We start from the raw sequence: 20,291 nt of genomic DNA on the forward strand, positions 1-20,291 counted from the left end.
AAGGAACAAGATTTTTTTTGTCTTCAAATTTTCACGATCCATCTTTAGTGTTTTTATCTGTATGTTTTAAAATAAGCGATTATATCTAATCAGAAAAGTGATTTTCACATTTTCTTCTAATTTTTTGACAATTAATTCTACTTTTTGCACACAAAACCCTCAGATAATGTAGAAAGGTTGTTGGTACTAAAACAATATCCATAGTTTTCAAACTTTGAGCGTCTGAAAAGTGTAAAAACACCTCCACCTTTGTTGCCTATGTCAAAAAACGATTTCTTAATCTTTGCTTTTCTTGATGCTTTCCTTGACCTGCCATGTCATTCTGTCTACCTTAAGAGAAATCTGTCTTGGAAATAATCTAAAATAGTACAGGCAACACAGTACACCACTAGGTGTCATAGGCATGGGTAGTTGAGTAACAGTAGGCAAAATTAACAAACAAAAGTATATAAGGTACAAACAGACAAACCACGGATGGCCCTCTCACAGCCTGAACTTAAAACAAACAAATAACTCAAGGGAAAACATTGCTCAGACACTAAACCATGTGCATTTGCTCTCTTTAAAAGCAACGGGTTATCCACAGCCAACAGGCCGGGCGTGCGAGAGAAGCAATGAAGTCTTAGAATTAACAATAAAGCCATGTTCTTCCAACAACAACAACCACAAACATCCATGCGCCAAACAATTCAAATGGCCGGCATTGTTCTCCGAGAGAGGAAGCTACGTATATGACCACCCACGGGTGGGTGTGTGCACCAGCGCTGCAGGTCAGCCTTTCCACATACACACCTGGCTTTAATGTTCACCGTCCTGGTAGCATACCTATCTACTGCCAAGGCCTGAAGGGGACAGGGAGAATATTTACTTCTGCTACACTGGCAGAGAACAGAGAACTGTGGGAGGTGGAAGGGGTTTGAATGCTGTCCGGCAGTATTATGAGTGGAACGTCTTAAGGGGGCCCTCTTCCCCATACATGCCTGATCTTATAGTGTGTGCCAATTCCATCCAGACACTCCACAATTTTAAGGGTATGAATAATTTTGGACATGCCATTTTTTTATAAAAATGTTAAAAAATATGACAATTCCATTGTCTCATATTATCTTGCAACCTTTTGGCATGTGACAGTGTCATTTTCAAAGATTTTATACTTGGTAGACACCCATGTATCCTGGATTTTGTGGCGACCGTGAAATGGTTCTTGCAAAAGAGTTTACATGTACATTTAGCAGACACTTCTTGACCAAAGTCACTTACATACTGTATGTCAGCTATATTACAAGGCATCACATTGTCCCCGGAGCAACTTTGGGTTAAGTGCCTTGCTTAAGGGCTTAACAGTGAAAGCCGGGAATTGAACCGGCAACTTTCAGGCTACTGCACGCTGGGCCAGCGTGCAGTAGCCTGAAAGTGCCAGGTGGTAATATGGGTACAGTGTCAGGACCGCACACTGCAATCTCCCAGAAGAACTAAATTTATTGAGTTAAAAGCATAACATTTCGACCCACCAGGGTCTTTATCAGACCGAACATCAGCTCGTATGGGGAGTGCTGTGTGGACTCGTACACAGTGGTATTATAGGCGAACAGGAGCTGAGGGAGCAACTGGGGCCATTTACGCTTCTTTTCAGGGGCTAAGGTCCTGAGCAAGTCATGAAGTGTCCTGTTGAAACGTTCACATTGACCGTTCCCCTCTGGATGATAAGTGGTGGTTCTAGTCTTTGTTAGGTGTCACACAGGTGCTTCAACAGCTCCTCCTCAAAGCTGCGCCCCTGATCAGAGTGGATTCTCCTTGGCATGCCATACACATAAAACCATCTCTCAGTTAGAATCTTAGCTACGGTGGAAGCTCTCTGATCAGGGGTGGGAAAGGCCTGGGTAAACTTTGAGAAAACATTTGTGACTACCAGAACATTCTCTTGTCCTGTGCTAGCCCAATCCAAGAGAGTAAAGTCAATGGAGATTATCTACAAAGGCTTAGTGGCTAACAGATTTCCCAAGAAGGTTCTGGCTTGGGTTGTCTTGCTTTAGCAACCACACAGTGCTCACACTCACTTTTGCACCTCATGCCACATCTGGGGCCAGTAGCACCTCTGTCATATCAAATCTGTGGTCCTGTCCACCCCCAGATGGCCGTGGTTGTTGTGTAGGCTAGTGAACACTTTGACTCGCAACACCTTTGGCAGTAAAAGCTGCAGCACTGGATCCCTGGAAGGAGGAGCCTGGATAGCTCGGTACAAGGTCCCATCCACTACCTTTATCTGCTACCACTGCTTTATTAACTGCGGACTTCCCTTGGTTCACTCCACTTGTCTTAACGGGTATGTGGTCATCCCTGTCACCAAAACCAGGTATCTGGAAATACAGACATCAGTCCCTAGCAGGACTTTCAGGTCTCTTTTGGTTCGACCAGGGATGGTGTCCACCATACAAGATTCTGTCATCCAAGAGTCTTGAATAGGTGCACTCGAGGCTTGCATGTTGGCTATGGCAAGCGGCAGAGGGACGTCCAGGCCGTGTGACACAGATCGCAAAGTGTTAGTGGGGCTTGTGGGAAGCCTAGAAAGGGTATCGGCATTGTGATTAGCTGTCCCAGGATGATATTTGATGTTGTAATGAAGAGGGCAAGCTGAGAAACCCAGCAATGTTCCAGAGCGCCCAGTTTCGCTGACTGCAGGTATTGGAGGGGATTGTTGTCAGTGTACACGGTGAACTTGTTGCCCAGGAGATACTTGCCATTTTTTTCCGTGATTGCCCACTTGACTGCAAGGAATTTGAGTTTCATGGCACTATAATTTGACATCACTTGGCCGCAAGCCCCAGCTAGCAAAGGCTATTGGTCGCTGTAACCCATCCTTCTCCTGTGACAGAACTGCCCCCAATCCTGCATGGCTTGCATCCGTCTCTAAGATAAAGGGACGACTGAAATCGGCATAACCTAGGACTGGCGCTTGAATAAGCCATTATTTTAAGGCTCTGAAGGCAAACCTGAATGTGACTACATTCAATGTTAACTATCCAATATTCAGATGTCTGTAATTGAAATGTATGCAAATTAGTGCATAATTAATGAGATATTGTTAAATTACATCCATAAACATATATTTTCAGAAAACTTGTAATGCAAAAAAATATTGTCTCTACATAAATAATTAACTGGTAAAGTTTCATAAGAATATCAAGGAGTTACATTTTTTACCCTATTCACCCATTCTATGTTGCCTATGGAGGCCAGTTTTAGGCCGCAAATGCTAATTAGCAGGTTTAAAACTAAAAAATTGCCTAAGTAAATATGATATTCAGAATCAGCACCCAAAAATTAGGCAAAATACCCTCTTTACCAGTGTTTTCTCACATTTGACCCCCAAGTGATAGTAGTCCCAGTCTTAAATTATGCATTATATAAATGATGATGTCATCTAAGTGTGAAAATGGATCATGAAAATTTGAAGACAAAAAAAAATCTTGTTATACTAGCAAAATATGCATAAAAATCAGCGGGATTACACAAGACACCGTACTAGTGTCTAAAAATCGCTATCGTACACTACCTAAAATGAATTCCGCCACTGACAAAGTCCATGGCGAGTTGTTCATATGTTATTTTAAAGCAACACCAAAGAACTTTTCCTCTGTCGCACGTACGCTATTTGTTTATCCAGCAACGGCTTTGCAAATAAAGATGTCCATAGACAAGGTAGAATATGTTGCATGATTTTATGAAATTACGATGTATTGCTAGCCTGGCGGGCCATCCTATATCATTGAAATGTATAGTCTGGAATCGACCCATTCACCTCGCTTAATCCAAGGGGCGGGCAGAGAATTGTCTTTCAAACTGCCTAGGCATGCAATAGGCCAGCGCTACGACCATATCTGTATCTGGTCGGCAAAACGGCAAATACATCCTTCTTCGAAAGGAATGACTTAAGTGCATTGTGTTGCTCAACTTTCAAAGAAAAGCACAAGTCCAACTCCTCCAAAGTTGACGCCAACGCCGATTCAAACAACCGCTCTTCGTTCGCCATAGCCACCTTGCTTGTTGTTCACTGTCGCAGGACTGTCGTCATCCTGTTAAGCCCGCCTTAAGACTCTCTAACAAGATAGAGCGCTGTGATTGGATGACGTCCACGGCGTCAGCCAATAGAAATGCCTATGGTTTGCTACTAGGCGTACAGGCTAAGCAAATTAATTTGCAGCCGCTAGGGTGCGTCTAGATTTCTAGGCTAATGTATTGCGACATCATGCAAGTCAAATTTGTAGTTTCTTCTCATTCCATCGAACTACAGATCCGCTATCTGATCTGGCAAACTTACATAGTCCGGTTATAGCCAATAGAGGGCCGCGAAGCGAATGCAGAAGTGCCGTTCACCCTGTTACGAGTTGATGAACCACGGAAACAATTTTGGAAACATTATTTTAAGGCAGTGTTTTTCAACCTTTTTTGTGCCACGGCACACTTTTGACACTTAAAATGTCCCACGGCACACTAACATCCTGTGTGAAGAAAAAATAAACATACCAATACCATAGCCTAAAATAATACACAGATATGGCCTTATTATGGCTTCTATGCAATACCTGCTCAATAAAACAAGCGCCCTCTGTTTCATTTGTAGGTGACTATATCTAATTTAATTGTTGTTATGAACTGGATATGTGATGATTCTGTGAATACTGGATATAGGGCCCCCGTTGTACAATGCCTGCATACCACAAATAGTGCAATCATACAATCAATGAGAGCATGTGGTTATAAATTCTTTGATGCAACAGTTGCTTTTCTGGACCAGTGAGTGACATTTTGGTAATTTTCTGTGGCACACCTGATGATCTCTCACGGCACACTAGTGTGCCCCGGCACAGTGGTTGAAAAACACTGTTTTAAGGTACAAAAAACTCTTTGGTGTTGCTTTAAGAGCTCATTATCAACAGTGATATGGGCGGGTGCACAATGCACCATCCTTCTATCATCCATGAATGCGCCCCAGCGCACATCCATTCGAAACATTACAAATTACATGATTACAATGGGCATATCCTGTCATGTTATTATTCAAAACACCAGCAAGAGAAGGCTAAACTGTTTCAACCATATTGTTTAAAATCAAAACAAGAATAAACGCGGCAACTGACTTTCAATGCATGCTGGGAACTAACTAAAGCTAAATTAAATTACGAAGTGTTCCAACCTCAACATGAAAGACGCTTCCAAATCAGCACAGCTCCGGCTGCTTATTGAATCCATGGTTGAAGCATAAAGAGAGCTAAAAGTATAATGCTAGCCTATATTTGGTTGAACCTTTGGGTTAGCCCATGACAACCCCCCTTCCCCCTCTATCTCTCTCTCACACACAGGCACGTTAGGTAAAATCAGCTCCGTGTGACATGTTGACAGATCTATTCCATTGATTATACAAAAATTCAACCTTAATTAATCCTTCAGGGAACGTTCACAAAAGGTTCCCTGACAGTTGCAGAAAACAATACTTTTAGAGAACGCTCTGGGAATGTCAGTTAAAGGATAAAAAATTTTATCCTTAAAGAGAAACTATGCAGTATTGGCAATTTCCTCACTGTTTTCTCGGGTTTTGCCTCTTTTCCCTGGCTCTGTCATGACAAATTTCTGAGAAACTCCATCGCTACCTTGTTCTAGCCGGTGCCTGGCGTGTACAGTATGTGTGTTTTAATGCAGTAAAGCAATTCGTTACACTCGTTACTTCCTGACACTGAGGCCGCCAGCCTGCTGGATGCAAGGGTGTTTTTTCCGCTCACAGGCGCTGGGAGAAGCGAGACGGCCACCATTCAACCCGAAAAAAGTCATATAACCATTCCAATGACTCCGAAGCTGTTAAGTGAAGGTAAATTAAGCTAAAAAACCTGCATATTAAGCTAAAAACCTGCATAGTTCGCCTTTAATAAAACCATCAACATTACCAAAAGGTTCACTGACAGTTGCACAAAAACAGCCATAAGGGAACATTCTGGGAACGTTCTCTGAAGGTTTCACAACACCTTTAGATAAACCTTTAGCCTAAGCATCCCCAATGTCAACAACTGGGGCTTGTTCTGGAAGAGGCCCAGTATGCTGAAGCGTGATGGTCTCCACCCAAACCGACATGGAGCCAGGCTACTTTCTGACAACATACAGTAGCGTCCACACTGAGGCATTGACATTCTGTAGAAAATATTACAGATTCACGCCCCCCAGGTATTGATTCAAATGGTATCATACATGTGGATGGGTCTGAAAATGTTTTCTGCAGGGTAACATACAATACTACTACCATAGATCAAGCTGCTTCATGCTATGGAAATAAATATTCTTTCCATACCTCAGCATATTCCTCAAAAGCCAGAGGCATTTTCAGCTAACATGGGCTTACTAAATATAGGTGCACTTACTACCAAAACCTTTGCAATCAATGATTTTATCAGTGAAAAAAAATTGGATTTTCTGTTTCTTGTTGAAACCTGGCTGACTTCAGACAGCGAAGCTGTTCTTGTTGAAACCTGTCCCCCAAATTATAATTTCTTCCAATCAATTAGACAGGGCAAACGAGGGGGTGGAATTGCCTCCATTCTCTCAAACAAATATAGCTGCACTAGAGTCAACTTTGGCGAATTCACTTCCTTCGAGTATATTGCCCTTACTCTGAAGGCTGACCCAACTGTACTTCTATTAACCTTATACCGCCCTCCTAAACTATGGACTGGCTTTCTCGACCAGTTTTTTCTGAACTTATGTCGCTCATCATCACTAGCTATGATCAGATAATTGTAAATGGCGACTTTAATATTCATGTCAATAAGACAACTGATGCTAAAGCCAGTAAGTTCCTTAATGTTTTAGACAGTTTAGAGCTAAAGCAGCATGTTACAGGGCCCACCCACAACCTTGGCAACACCCTCGATCTAGTCATTTCTAGAGGGATAGAAGTCACAGACTTATCAGTACTTATGATATATGTCTGATCATTATTGTGTATCTTTTAATATAGTACTACATACTTCAAAAATTCATCCCAAAATTGCAATCAAATCGCGACTCTTGGACATTAGAGCAGAACAGCAGTTCATAGCTCTTATAGACTCCATAACTTTAGATATTTTACATCATGCAATTGATCAAATGGTAGAGGCGCTCAATCGTGAACTAGATGCTCTGCTTGACAGAGTCGCACCCTTAAAGACTAAAAAAAGGCCCTGTAGCAAACTGACACCTTGGATGAACGAAAATATCCATGATCTAAAAAGATCATGTAGAAAAGCTGAGAGAACATGGAGAAAAACTAAGTTACAGGTTCACCGTGCCATTCTAAAAGAAAAAATAGCAAATTATAATAGAGCTATTTGGAATGAGAGAAGGAACCACTTCTCTAAGGTAATTGCTGAAAACAGTGGAAACTCTAGGGTGTTGTTCTCCACCATTGATAGGCTATTGCATCAAACATCTTTTGATACACTCAGTCAGGCATCCTCTCTAAGATGCGAAGAATTTGCAGACTTCTTCAAAAACAAAGCAATTTCTATAAGGGAGGCTATTGGTAACATAGGTAATATGTTTGATAGTACACCCAAAAACAGCCCCCCAAAATTAAGGTTCTTTAGCACTATTACTCAATCTGAACATAGTAAAATTATAACTCAAACCGGCTCCTCAACACGTGCTTTGGATCTAATCCCTACTAGATTCCTCAAAAATGTATATGATAGCTTAGCTCCCTTTATTCTCAAGGTAATACATACCTCATTAGAAACAGGTATATTTCCAACTGCTTTTAAAACCACTGTTGTGAAACCTTTACTTAAAAAGTCAAATCTTGACCAATCTAATCTGAGCAACTACTGTCCTATATCAAACCTACCGTTCTTGAGCAAAGTACTTACAAAAGTCGTTTGTAATCAGTTAAATACCTTCCTCAATGAAAACAGTATCCTTGAAAAATTCCAATCAGGTTTTAAGCTTAGATCAAATCACAGCACAGAAACGGCTCTAGTAAAAATAGTCAATGATCTTAGACTGGCTACTGACTCAAACAAAGTCTCAATCCTCATTCTTCTAGATTTGAGTGCGGCATTTGACACTATTGATCATAGCATCCTAATTCACCGCCTTGCAAAGTGGATGGGTCTCTCTGACTCTGATAATGCTCTAAACTGGTTTCAAACCTACATTACTGGCAGAGATCAGTCTAGGAGATCATGTGTCTGTAAAACATGACTTGCCTTTTGGTGTGGCCCAGGGGAGCTGCCTTGGTCCCCTGCTCTTTTCCCTATACAGTATATGCTTCCGTTGGGAAACATCATAAGTCAGCATAATGTAAACTTCCACAGCTACGCAGATGATACCCAATTGTATATTTCTGTGGAGCCAACTAACCCAGATGGCCTTTACTCCCTCACTGCATGCCTAACCTCCATTAATCAGTGGATGAGCAAACATTTTTTGAAACTAAATGATGACAAAACAGAGGTACTTTTGGTTGGGCCAAAACCAAAGCGAGACATTGTTCTTAGTAATCTGGGGAACTTGGCGCACCAGGTCAAACCAAAAGTAACAAGCCTCGGTGTCATCTTAGATGCAGTGTTAAGTTTTAAGCCCCATATCAGTAAATTTACTCAGACAGCCTATTTCCACCTGAGAAACATTGCCAAAGTGCGGCCCTTTTTAACTCTAATTAATGCCCTAAAACTAATTCATGCCTTTATCACTAGCATGTTAGACTACTGCAATGCACTTTTCACTGGTCTTCCCAAAAACATCTAAAAGAAATTGGCACTCATACAGAACTCTGCGGCTAGACTTTTAACTAAGACCAAGAAGAGAGAACACATCACCCCTGTGTTGGCTGAACTGCACTGGCTCCCTAGTCTGGCTACCCAGATAGCAAACATACACTGGGACGGAATTCCTATCTGGCTAACGTCAGACCTTATCTCATTGAGATGGGGTCTGGGAACTAGGCATTCATTTTCTCGTATTTGAAACGTGGTTTACGAATGCCCAGAGCTGTTTATTGGGCGCTACGAATGTCTATCAAATGCGTCTGTACGTAGCTCATAACGGCTTCGGTGTGTCGTCATCGTCTTGCTGCCCTCCCTCCGTTCTGTGATTGGTCCCCTAACTGAGGCGAAAGTTTGCTCCATGGTATCCAGGCTGCCTAGCAATGTGAATAAAATCGCGCGCGTAAGGCAGCATGGGAAAACCCAGGCTACTGGCTCCCTGTTTCCTATAGAATTGATTTTAAGGTTATGTTAATTACTTACAAAGCTCTGAATGGCATAACATCTTCATATATCTCTGATCTTTTAATATCTTATCAACCACAAAGGAAACTTAGATCATCCCATTCTAATCTTTTAATTGTACCCAAAGTGCTCCACAAGCAAAGTGGAGAAGCTGCTTTTATCCATTATGCCCCAAAACTATGGAACACCCTGCCTCTGTACATCAAGCAGGCGAGTTCAGTGAATATTTTGAAAAGATCTGTAAACATACCTGTATAGGAAAGCCTTTAGTTAACTCATCTTATCCTGTAGACTACTTTTTCGGATTATTCTATATCTGCTGCCATTGGAGGGCGCAGCCAGCCAGAAGCAGATGGGCTCCCCCAATTATTCTGCTCAAGGTTTCTTCCTGGAATATGGGAGTTTTTCCTTGCCACAGTTGCCATATGGCGTGCTTGTGGGGGGTAAAGGGTTAAGGCTGCCAGTCTTGAATGTCTGTGTATAAAGTCAATATGCTAAGAACAAGCTAAGGCTGGCTGCTTGGAATCCGCATTAACGGGGCCTAAGCATTTGTTAGCCTAGGCATTTGTCAGCAAAGCCTTTATATATCCATAGTAGTATAATAGTATTTCTGATATGTTGCTGATTGGATCATAAACGACCACAGAAACAAAAGGGGAATGACTGACTCTTCTCTAATAACTGTGTTACATGTTATTTTCTATATTTCTGATATGTTGCTGATTGGATCATAAACGGCCACAGCAATGAAGAAAAGTGAAAGTGATTAATAATGACTGACTGACTATTATTGTGTTACATGCTCCAAATGTAAAGCACTTTGAGCTGCATTCTGTGTATGAAAGGTGCTATACAAATAAAGCTTATTATTATTATTTAAAGGACGTTCCCAGTCTTTTAAAGGTTTTTGTGACCTTCAGAGAACCTTTAGGGAACGTTGCGTGTTTGCTGGGTAGTTAGTTAATTTACTCGCATTTGGCGAGGCGAGTGGGTGCCTATTTTAAACCCTGTAGCAAGTTACGACGCTATAAACACCGTCGCCGTGCTGAAGTCACTCCTTACGCCCAGCTCCAGCTCCTATAGCCACTTGGCCAGTGTGAATGCAAATTAAAAAACGGTTTTAGGGGATAGCAGGTTAGTAGAACTGATTTAAAAGCGGACTGTTCCTATAACTAAGTTCCTGTAACTTGGTCCAAAATTAGCATAGCTCTTTCCAATCTGATCAAAATTTGGTCAAAATGACTCCTTTACTATATTTAAACTGCTGTTGGTAACCTAAGCATATCTCATGGAAAGTATTTGTTTTTTATTTTAAGCCTGATAGTTGGACTGTACAAATGTATGTTTGAAATTAGAAAAAAAATGCTATTTATAAATTGCATAACATTTTCATATTGTACACTAACTTTGAGTGCATGTTATAAAAAAAAATGTTAGTGTGGAAATTTGCATATATCTGTTGGCTAAATTAGTGCCAAATTTGGGCCCTGGTAGTCAATTTTGGAAAAAGTGAAGTTTTATGTTGTGTAGTCAGTGTACCTCAGCTGAAGACTCAGGGCTTTTTTGGGTCTGGCCAGAAGAGATGGATGGAACATCAATGATCTTCATGCTATTGAGGTAATGTATGTGCTCTCGTCGCCAGTCCAGGCAGTCATAGATAAGGGAGACAATGACTTCAAATATTTGAGCCCCACAATCAAGCTGAAAAGCAAAATGCATCTGGATATCAAACAAATATCAATTTCCCCTGATATATTAAAGGAGAATTCCGGTGTGATTTTGACCTAAAGTGTGCTGAAACATGATACCGAGTGTGAACATATGTCTCATAGCTCATCTCGGCTTGTCCCCTGCACTCAGAAATCTGGCGCTAGTTAGCCGATGCTACCAACAGTTTTTCGATGGGGGTGCCTCGGCATCGGCCTAGCCATGCAAATAAATCACTGTTTTACACCATTTACGAGGCTCAAAGTAGCTCCATACTTCATTGATAGACTTACAAGGGCCTTGACATTTAAAACGAGACCTTGAGAACTTTGAAAAAGCACTGGTAGTTTATTTACAAGACGATTTATACAGACAGTACCTTAAGGACTTTTACCGTTCGACGCCATCTTGAATTTAGTCACGATAAGTCAAGCGACGAGTACGAATGAACAGGGACGATAAGGGATCAGATTCCAAAAATAATTCCGTGGAAATGGATGGATTCCAGTTGCTTCCAGCAGCAACTTTATTTGCATGGCTAGGCCGATGCCCGAGGCACCCCCATCGAAAAACTGTTGGTAGCATCGGCTAACTAGCGCCAGATTTCTGAGTGCAGGGGACAAGCCGAGATGAGCTATAAGACATACATTCACACTCGGTATCATGTTTCAACACACTTTAGGTCAAAATCACACCGGAATTCTCCTTTAAGACCCTATATTACAATGGTTCTAAAACATTTAGCTAAATATCAGGCTTATGAATCTTTTTCTGGCAATGTGATAACAGAACCCTACAGTAAATCCGTAGCTGTTGTACATCATTCCATTGCAAAACATACCTTAGGTTGGGATCACACTGAAAATACCAAAGCAGCAGTGGTACCTTCGGCAAAGCATGTAAAGTAATGCTTAGACCCTTATAAACCAAGTTCAACGCTCAGCTCCTACTGTATGTCACTAGCGTAACGTTGGCAGTGCCAACCATTCCACTGCTGACAATACGATTTGGGTCCCCACCATCGACTTCAAGGCAGCGCTGCCAGAAGGCACTAGGGTTAGGCAAGGGTTAAAGGGACACCAGGCAACGTTTTCGTGTTAATTACTCATCTTCGTAAGTCGGTATATGGTTAATTGACTCATTACAGGGCGAATGAAGACTCTCTCGCTCGCCCCTACTGCCTGTAGGAAGAATATCCCGCTTGCAAGTTCAGTGTATCGTACCTGCCGACCGAAGCAGGATCAGTTTACATCCTGCATACAAAGCAGAGGCAGGCTAGCGATTGTTGCAAACGTGTGTATAATGGCAGGGCCAGCGAAGAAGCAGCGACGGAAGATGCAAAGAAAAGGAAAAGAGCTTCAGACCGAGCGAGGGGGAGTTTCGTAGAGAAAAAGCATCAAGCTTGCCTGGTGTCCCTTTAAGGTTAGGTGCCTTGAAGTTGACGGTGGCAGTGCTTAGAGCTCAAGGGCACTTCAGCCGTGCCTACTGGTCGGGGTTCAAACCGGCAACCCTCCGGTTACAGGTCCGAAGTGCTAACCAGTAGGCCACGGCTGCCCCCAACAAGCAGATGTTGCAAAAGACATCAAAAGACGCAATTAATCAGAAATAAATAATGTAATCTGCATTGCTTTATTTAACAAACTGCAAGCAACAAGAGGGTTGAGTTCGTTGTGAGGCCAAACCCAAGAGCAGAGCCTATCTGTTAAGGCACTCAATAGGCTATATGGTAACGAGCTGTGTGCGCCTGGAAAGACAATAGAAGATGCTTTCTGAATAGCACAGCGAAGACGGCTCTGGTCATCCCATACCCTCCCCCCACTTCCTGTAGCCTACCAATATGACTTGTTCTCCGCGCTTCTGTCGTTTGGCGACAATCCGGTGCAACCAGGCCAGGGCCCAGTTCCCCGAAAGCATCTTAAAGGAGAATTCCGGTGTGATATTGACCTAAAGTGTATTGAAACATGATACCGAGTGTGAACGTAGCCCATCTCGGCTTGTCCCCTGCACTCCAAAATCTGGCGCTAGTTAGCCGATGATCAGATTCCAAAAATAATTCAGTGGAAATGCATGGATTCCAGTTTCTTCCAGTAGCAGCAACTGGAATCCATGCATTTCCACTGAATTATTTTTGGAATCTGATCCCTTATCATACCTGTTCATTCTTACTCGTTGCTCGACTTATCGTGACTAAATTCAAGATGGCTGCAAACGCTAAACTTCGTGAAGATACTGTCTGTATAAATCGTCTTGTAAGTAAACTAACAGTGCTTTTTCAAAGTTCTCAATGTCTCGTTTTAAATGTCAGGGCCCTCGGAAGTCTACCAATGCAGTGTGGAGATACATTGAGCCTCGTAAATGGGTGTAAAACAGTGATTTATTTGCATGGCTAGCCCGATGCCGAAGCACCACTATTGAAAAAGCTGTTGGTAGCATCGGCTAACTAGCGCCAGATTTTGGAGTGCAGGGGACAAGCCGAGATGGGCTATGAGACATACGTTCACACTCGGTATCATGTTTCAATACACTTTAGGTCAATATCACACCGGAATTCTCCTTTAAGCCTAAGAGCGTCGTAAAGTCCCTCTTACGAACGTCTTAAGATTTGCCGACTGTTACCCGAAACCATCGTAGCTTAAGAGCGTCGTGAAAACACTCGTAGATCTACGAGTGCTCCAGAGTACTCGTTACCAGTGTTACATGGCAACTGGCACCCATGTTAACTGGCTGCGTTGGTGACGTTTCACGAGTGATGACGTTTCTTTGACAGATGTGGACGCTTGCAGATTTGTCACTTTCTGATGGAAACTGGAGATGAACAAATACAAATATGCATGACATATTTAAATGTCAAAATTGTCTGTAGTACGCTACATGCACTGGACCATGAATATGCCACCAAAAACATAGATACAAATAGCCTATTAGGCCTATGAGGTAAAAAGCAGAGAAAGCAACATGTGGTGTAGTCTGTAGCCTACTGAATCAAAATCTAAGCCTACACATTTCCTCTCTTTCTTACTCGACTTCTTTCTTATCTTCAAACGTGTTCTTAAGTGACACCGTGAAAAAATATTGCATGGTGCAACAATCTAATCTTAAAATAATTACAATTATTTATTTCTCTGTGTGGTATATAACCTACTTGGGATGCTTACATGCAGATGTCAAAGTGTTTCTATTTTCGTATTGATGTGAATTAATGTGTAGATCCGAAGTTTAAATGGTAGGCCTATAGCTGTGGCGTGCAGTCACCTGACATCACCGTCAAATCAGAGGATATTTCAGAACTATTAACGTGGACAGCTCCCATTAAGAGCATCTTAAGAGGAGTGCACGCGCGTTCACGCTACGAGCATGTTCGGGAAACAGTCGGAAAAACCAAACAAACGATCGTAAGATGAATCGTAGAAAACCCTCGTAAGAGCGTGTTTCCGTCGTTATCGGGAAACTGGGCCCAGGACAGATAGGTTTAGAGCAGTGGTTTTCAAAGTGGGGGCCGCGAGGGGGTGCCAGGGGGGCCTCAGCAAGTTGGAAGGAAAAATAAAAGCAAAAAATAAATACATTTGGAAAATTGAAAATATACCTATTACTATGAGGGTTGTTATACAATGCCATTATAATAATGTGAGGCATATCTGAACATTATATTTCCCATGATAATGACTGGGAATAATAGTAGAGTGATAGCTCTCATATAGCAGAAAGCCCCAAATACAATTTTTACACACTGTATGCTCCATCGCGAAGTGCTTGTGGCTAAAATAATTATTAGGATTAGCTTAATGTATTTTTACATTTGCCGTAGTATTGTCGATGGGTTTAATAGGGGGGGGGGTCACATCAAGGGGATCCTTGGCCAGAACCTAGTGGTATTTGGGGGGCCTTGTCATGGAAAAGTTTGGGAACCCCTGGTTTAGAGAGAAGGAGAGACGCCGGTGCAGCACAGATGTCTTCTTTTCTTTACTCTTTAGTAAAAGGTGCAGAACATTATTAAACTTTGACTAACGTTTCGATGTGTCGATGTTTTTGACTAACGAACACAGTGGGCATCACTTTCAAATGGCCACTTCAGTCGCGCATTACGAGGCGTGAAGCTGCGTGAAGCTTTAGTACCACTTTCAGCCACTTTGCGTCTTTGGGTGTGTTCGAAACGGGTAAAGTTGCTGCCTTTTAAGATATCTAACTGGGGAGCAAGGCAGCAAGTGCGGTTCGAAACCGAAAAAACTAATTCTGCTGCCTTTTAAGATATCTTAGAATTCCCAAATAACGGTCATTTTTGGAGGCAGCATCGATGCACACTTCATGCTCCCTCCTACCCATAATCCCTAGGGGCAACGTCTGAAACAGCTGTGAAAGGTAAACAAACATGGCAGATGACATCAGTAATGGCTGCTGAATCTGTTTAAAATGTCATTTGTGTGACCATATTTTGCTTAGATTTGTAGATTAGAGATGAGAAATAAACACTTTACTATCTGATTATGCCATTGTTGTAAGCATTAATAGCGTCTGGTCTGATATATCTGCCGGCCGTAAAACTAATTTATACCGTTAGCCTGCTAGCTTACGTAAGCTAATTTAGTTTAACATCAGGCCTTTGCTGACGTCATACCGTAGTGTTAATCAAGGATTCTAGAGTGCTACGCTCGTTTTTAAAAGATGCATTTAATCCAAAGTCATGTCTAGTGAGACAACTCTCTATGTAGGGAGGGAGGCAGTAGGCAGCTGTCTACCGTTTCGAACACACCCTATGTATTATTTCAGTATTTGATTGCATTGCTAGTCCCCTTTTTATTTATTGACTTATTTTAACTGTGAGGCTCTGAGTTTTGTATATTTGTACTCTGCCATAATGTTTTTACTGGGAAGCACCTTGGGTCAACTGCAGTTGTTTGTTAAGTGTGCTATAGAAATTAAAGTGAATTGACTTGACATTACCATTGCCTCAACATTGTCTTGATCAGGGCACAACAAGTTCTTTTCCAGTATGCAGTTCAGACGAACTACATCAAAGAGCCTGGACTGGTTGCAACCGCTGAGAAAAACCTCTTCCAGTTGAGTCCAGAAATGATTCAGTTCTTTTAGCATCCACAATACTGTTTGTCCATCATCTGTTTAAAACAAGACCATATTATTTACAATCATATTTCCTAGCAAGTTGCAAGTATAGGTTACTGCTCAATTGTGTTGAAAAAAGACTGCATTGCACAATGCATATTGTAATGGAGATGGAGGCGGGAGGTAGATGTGTGTGTGTGTGTGGGGGGGGGACACTATAAACCAGGGGTGTCCAAACTACGGTCCGCGGGTCAAATGCGGCCCGCCACACACTTTAATCTGGCCCGCCGAGCATTTAATTAGATTATCATACAATGTCAATGTCAAAACAGCTTGTTACATCAAGATACATAGCATCTCCATTGCAGCAGATCTCTACGTTATGCTACTCCATTTAATTGGGAACACATTTGAGCATGCACGAGAGGGAGAGAGTGCGGCAGGTTCCAGCTGGCTTGTCATTGTTGATAATTGATATCTCCTTTTTTAAAGAAACGTTTAAAAGGAATTCACAACAGTAGTTCCCACTATACTGACCATTTATAAACTGTGAGGGCACAGCACTAGCCATAGGCTATATTTGAGTGGAGCTGGCAAAAGTCTTAAAGTGACAGTGCACCATTTATAAATTAATTAAACAGCATCAAATTAACATTATTTCTTAAGAAATTGTCTACAACAAAATTACTTTGTAATTTAAATGATACAAAATGTTATGTATATAATTATACATATATATATATATATATATATATATATATATATATATAATTTTTTGTGTGTGGCCCGCCGGCCAATTTTCAAAACCCAATGTGGCCCTTGAGTCAAAAAGTTTGGACACCCCTGCTATAAACAATTGCATGTCATTTATTCTGATCTGGCAGTGGAGGACCTAAGAAAAAGATAGTCTAACTTGACTGATTTTGAAATTAGAAAATTGATTGAGCTGTAAGGCAAGGCAACATTTATTTATATAGCACATTTCATACCAGGGCAGTTCAAAGTTCTTTACATAAAAGAGAGATGTCATATATACATCAAGATAATTTGGGTAAAAATCTAAATTATAAAAGTCGATACATATCATATCCAGAAAAGTAATAAAAAATAAAATAAACATATGAAAATAAGAAAATGAAAAATTAGATAAAATAAAATTATAGGAAAGCAGGGGAAAGATTAGATAAAATAAAATTATGGGAAAGCAAGAGAGAAAAGGTAGGTGTTTAACTTGGTTTTAAAACAATCTGTTGAGGGTGCAATCTTCAGTGTGTTCAGGAAGCTGGTTCCAGAGTTTGACTGCATATGGGCTAAAGGCGGCTTCACCACATTTAGTTCTAATAGTTGGTGGAACCAGGAGTAGTTTTTGTTGCGACCTGAGTGACCTAGGGGGTGTGTAGTGGTGAAGCAAGTCTTTTAGATAGATGGGGCCACTGCCATTCAAAGTTTTAAAAACAAGAAGCAGTGTTTTAAAAATAGATTCTGTGACTCACAGGGAGCCAGTGTAAACATTTGAGTAGTGGTGCTATGTGATCTGTTCTTTTGGCTCTCATCAGAATCCTTGCTGCCGCATTCTGGATTAATTGGAGTTGCTTGATTGTTTTCTTTGGAAGGCCTGTGAAGAGACTATTACAGTAGTCCAGTCTGCTCGATATAAAGGCGTGAATGAATTTCTCAAGGTCTGTTTGGGTCATTAGGTCCCTAAGCTTGGATATTTTTTTAAGTGATAGAAAGCTGATTTAGTAACCGTTTTAATGTGACTGCTAAAGGAAAGGTTGATGTCGATTTAGACGCCTAGGTTTTTTACCGTTGTTTTTACTTGAAAACCTTTGGTGTTGAGAAGTGAGGAGATGTTATGCCTCATGTCTTTATTCCCAAACACAATCACTTCAGTTTTGTCATTATTCAGCTGGAGAAAATTCTGACACATCCCGTTGTTAAGATCACTAACACAGCTAAGCAATGTTTCAAGTGGGCTAATGTCATTAGGTGAGAGAGCAAGATAGAGCTGGGTGTCATCAGCGTAGCTATGGTAGGAGATCTGATGTTTTTGTATGACCTTTCCAAGGGGGAGCATATAGAGGTTGAATAGTAGAGGGCCCAGGATGGATCCCTGGGGGACACTGCAGCACAGGGGAGTGATAGAAGAGGTCCAGTTGCCTATAGAGACAAAAAAAGTTTCTGTCTTCTTTAAGGTAGGAGCTAAGCCAGCTAAGTGCAGTGCCTGAGAACCCAACCCAGTGCTCTAATCTATTTGAAAGTATGGTATGGTCTACCGTATCAAATGCAGCACTGAGGTCCAGAAGGACTAGGACTGATGCCTTGCCTGCATCCAGGTTGAAATGTATATAATTTAAAACTTTAATCAGTGCCGTCTCAGTACTGTGATGAGCCCGGAAGCCTGACTGGAAACAGTCAAGACAATGATGGGATGTTAAGAAGTCATTAAGCTGGGCGTAGACTATTTTCTCAATTATTTTGCCAGTATAAGGCAGGTTTGAGATTGGCCTAGGAATGGTGCTGGTGTTCTCTTTTTTAATATGGGCTTTACTAGTGCTGTTTTTAGGGACTTAGGGAATACTCCAGACTGCAAGGATAAATTTCTAATTGTGAACAGATCTGATGCAAGAACGGGGAGGACAGATTTAAAAAAGTTCAAGACAGCAGGTGGCGGAGTTTGTTTACGGTCTTGCTTCGAGTTGTCTAGTGGAAGGAATTGGGACATTGTGTTCTTAGGACCCGTCGGTGTAGGTTGTGAGTCTAGCCCATGGGTTGTGAGTGCATAGGGTAAGATGTTAGAACTGATTTGGTCAATTTTGGCTTTAAAGAAAGAGGCAAACTCATTACATGCATTAACCGAGAGAAAGTGAGATGGGAGTTGTGAGGGAGGAGTTGTCAGTTTCTCAACTGTTGAGAATAGTACCCAGGGATTGTTGTTGTTTTTACTGATGATGTTGGAGAATTAGTTAAAATAAGCTAAAGTAAAATTCAGAATTGAAAACAATAAAAGTGATTTAAAATGAAATGAATCAAATTGGGGAAAAGCCACTGTAAAAAGTGTCTTAAGCATCTAAAACTGGCAACACTGTAGGCAGATTTTATGTCAGTTGGAAGACTGTTCCACAGCTGAACCGCATAGCAGCCAAACATTTGAGTGGAGCTGGCAAGAGTCTTAAAGTTAAATTAATTAAACAGCATCAAATTAACATTATTTCTTAAGAAATTGTCTACAACAAAATTACTTTGTAATTTAAATGATACAAAATGTTATGTATATAATTATTATATATATATATACATTATAATATTATATATTCATATACCTTGTTTGGTTCTAGCATGGGGCTTTATAAACAGATATTTTTCCTGAGATTTTTCCAGAGGCCTGGGGGGAATAAACTGCTGTAACATGTCAGCTAGGTATTTTGTCCCCAATCCATTTAGTGATTTAAAAATAATAAGTACTTTAAAATCAATTCCTTATGTAACTGGAAGCCAGTGCAAAGATTTGAGAATGGGCATAATATGATCTGTTCTATTGGCTTTGTAAAAACCCTTGCAGCTGAATTTTGTACTGCTTACAGCCGCATGGTATTTTTTTTAGGAAATCCAGTAAAAAGCTCATTGCCATAAGTGGGTTGGTCTCTCTGTCAGTAATGTATGTTTTGAACCAATTAAAACATTATCAGAGATTTGTATGTTAGTCTAGAGGATCATGTGTCTGTAAAACATGATTTGCCCTTTGGTGTGGCCCCTACTTTTTTCCCTCTATTTGCTTCCGTTAGGAAACATCATAAATCAGCATAATGTAAACTTCCACAGCTATGCAGACAATACCCAATTATATATTTCTGTAGATCCAACAAACCCAGATGGCTTTAGCTCCCTTATCGCATGCTTAGACTCCAATGATGGCTACATATTATAGCGGCAGTGATGATGCTCCTTGGGCACACATATTACATTACATTACATTTGGCTGACACATTTTTAACCAAACAACATGGTAACAGTTAAAACGGTAGAGTACAGTAAAAATAAGTGCATCAGTGAGTGCTGTTTTTAAACAGTTGAGTGTCAGTTCAAGACGGCTGGTAAGTGCTGGTATCAGCAAGACTTGTTGTAAGTGGTGCTATGAGAGGAGATGTTCTCTAAAGAGCTGGGTCTTCAGGAGTTTTTTGAAAATGGAGAGGGATGTCCCTGCCCTTGTAGGAACTGGCAGTGTGTTCCACCAACGAGGAACAACAGATGAGAAAAGTTTGGATTGGCCTG

At 41.1% G+C, this 20,291-nt stretch overlaps 1 protein-coding gene across 6 annotated transcripts in view; it reads right to left on the reverse strand.

Annotated features, from left to right (window-relative positions):
• Nucleotides 1–20,291, reverse strand: part of spag17 (sperm associated antigen 17) — a 281,640-nt gene that overhangs the window by 202,812 nt on the left and 58,537 nt on the right. For 4 of the 6 annotated variants that reach the window (XM_042056130.1, XM_042056131.1, XM_042056134.1 and 1 more), the window contains exons 7-8: nucleotides 15,900–16,072; nucleotides 10,794–10,955 (exon numbers count right to left, since the gene is read on the reverse strand). In XM_042056130.1, the coding sequence (XP_041912064.1) occupies nucleotides 10,794–10,955; nucleotides 15,900–16,072 (335 nt within the window). The remainder of the gene's footprint in view (nucleotides 1–10,793; nucleotides 10,956–15,899; nucleotides 16,073–20,291) is intronic. The other 2 variants (XM_042056132.1, XM_042056136.1) reach the window with 2 other exon arrangements.

Source organism: Alosa sapidissima, chromosome 12, assembly GCF_018492685.1.
Source record: "Alosa sapidissima isolate fAloSap1 chromosome 12, fAloSap1.pri, whole genome shotgun sequence".
Lineage (NCBI taxonomy): Eukaryota > Metazoa > Chordata > Actinopteri > Clupeiformes > Clupeidae > Alosa > Alosa sapidissima.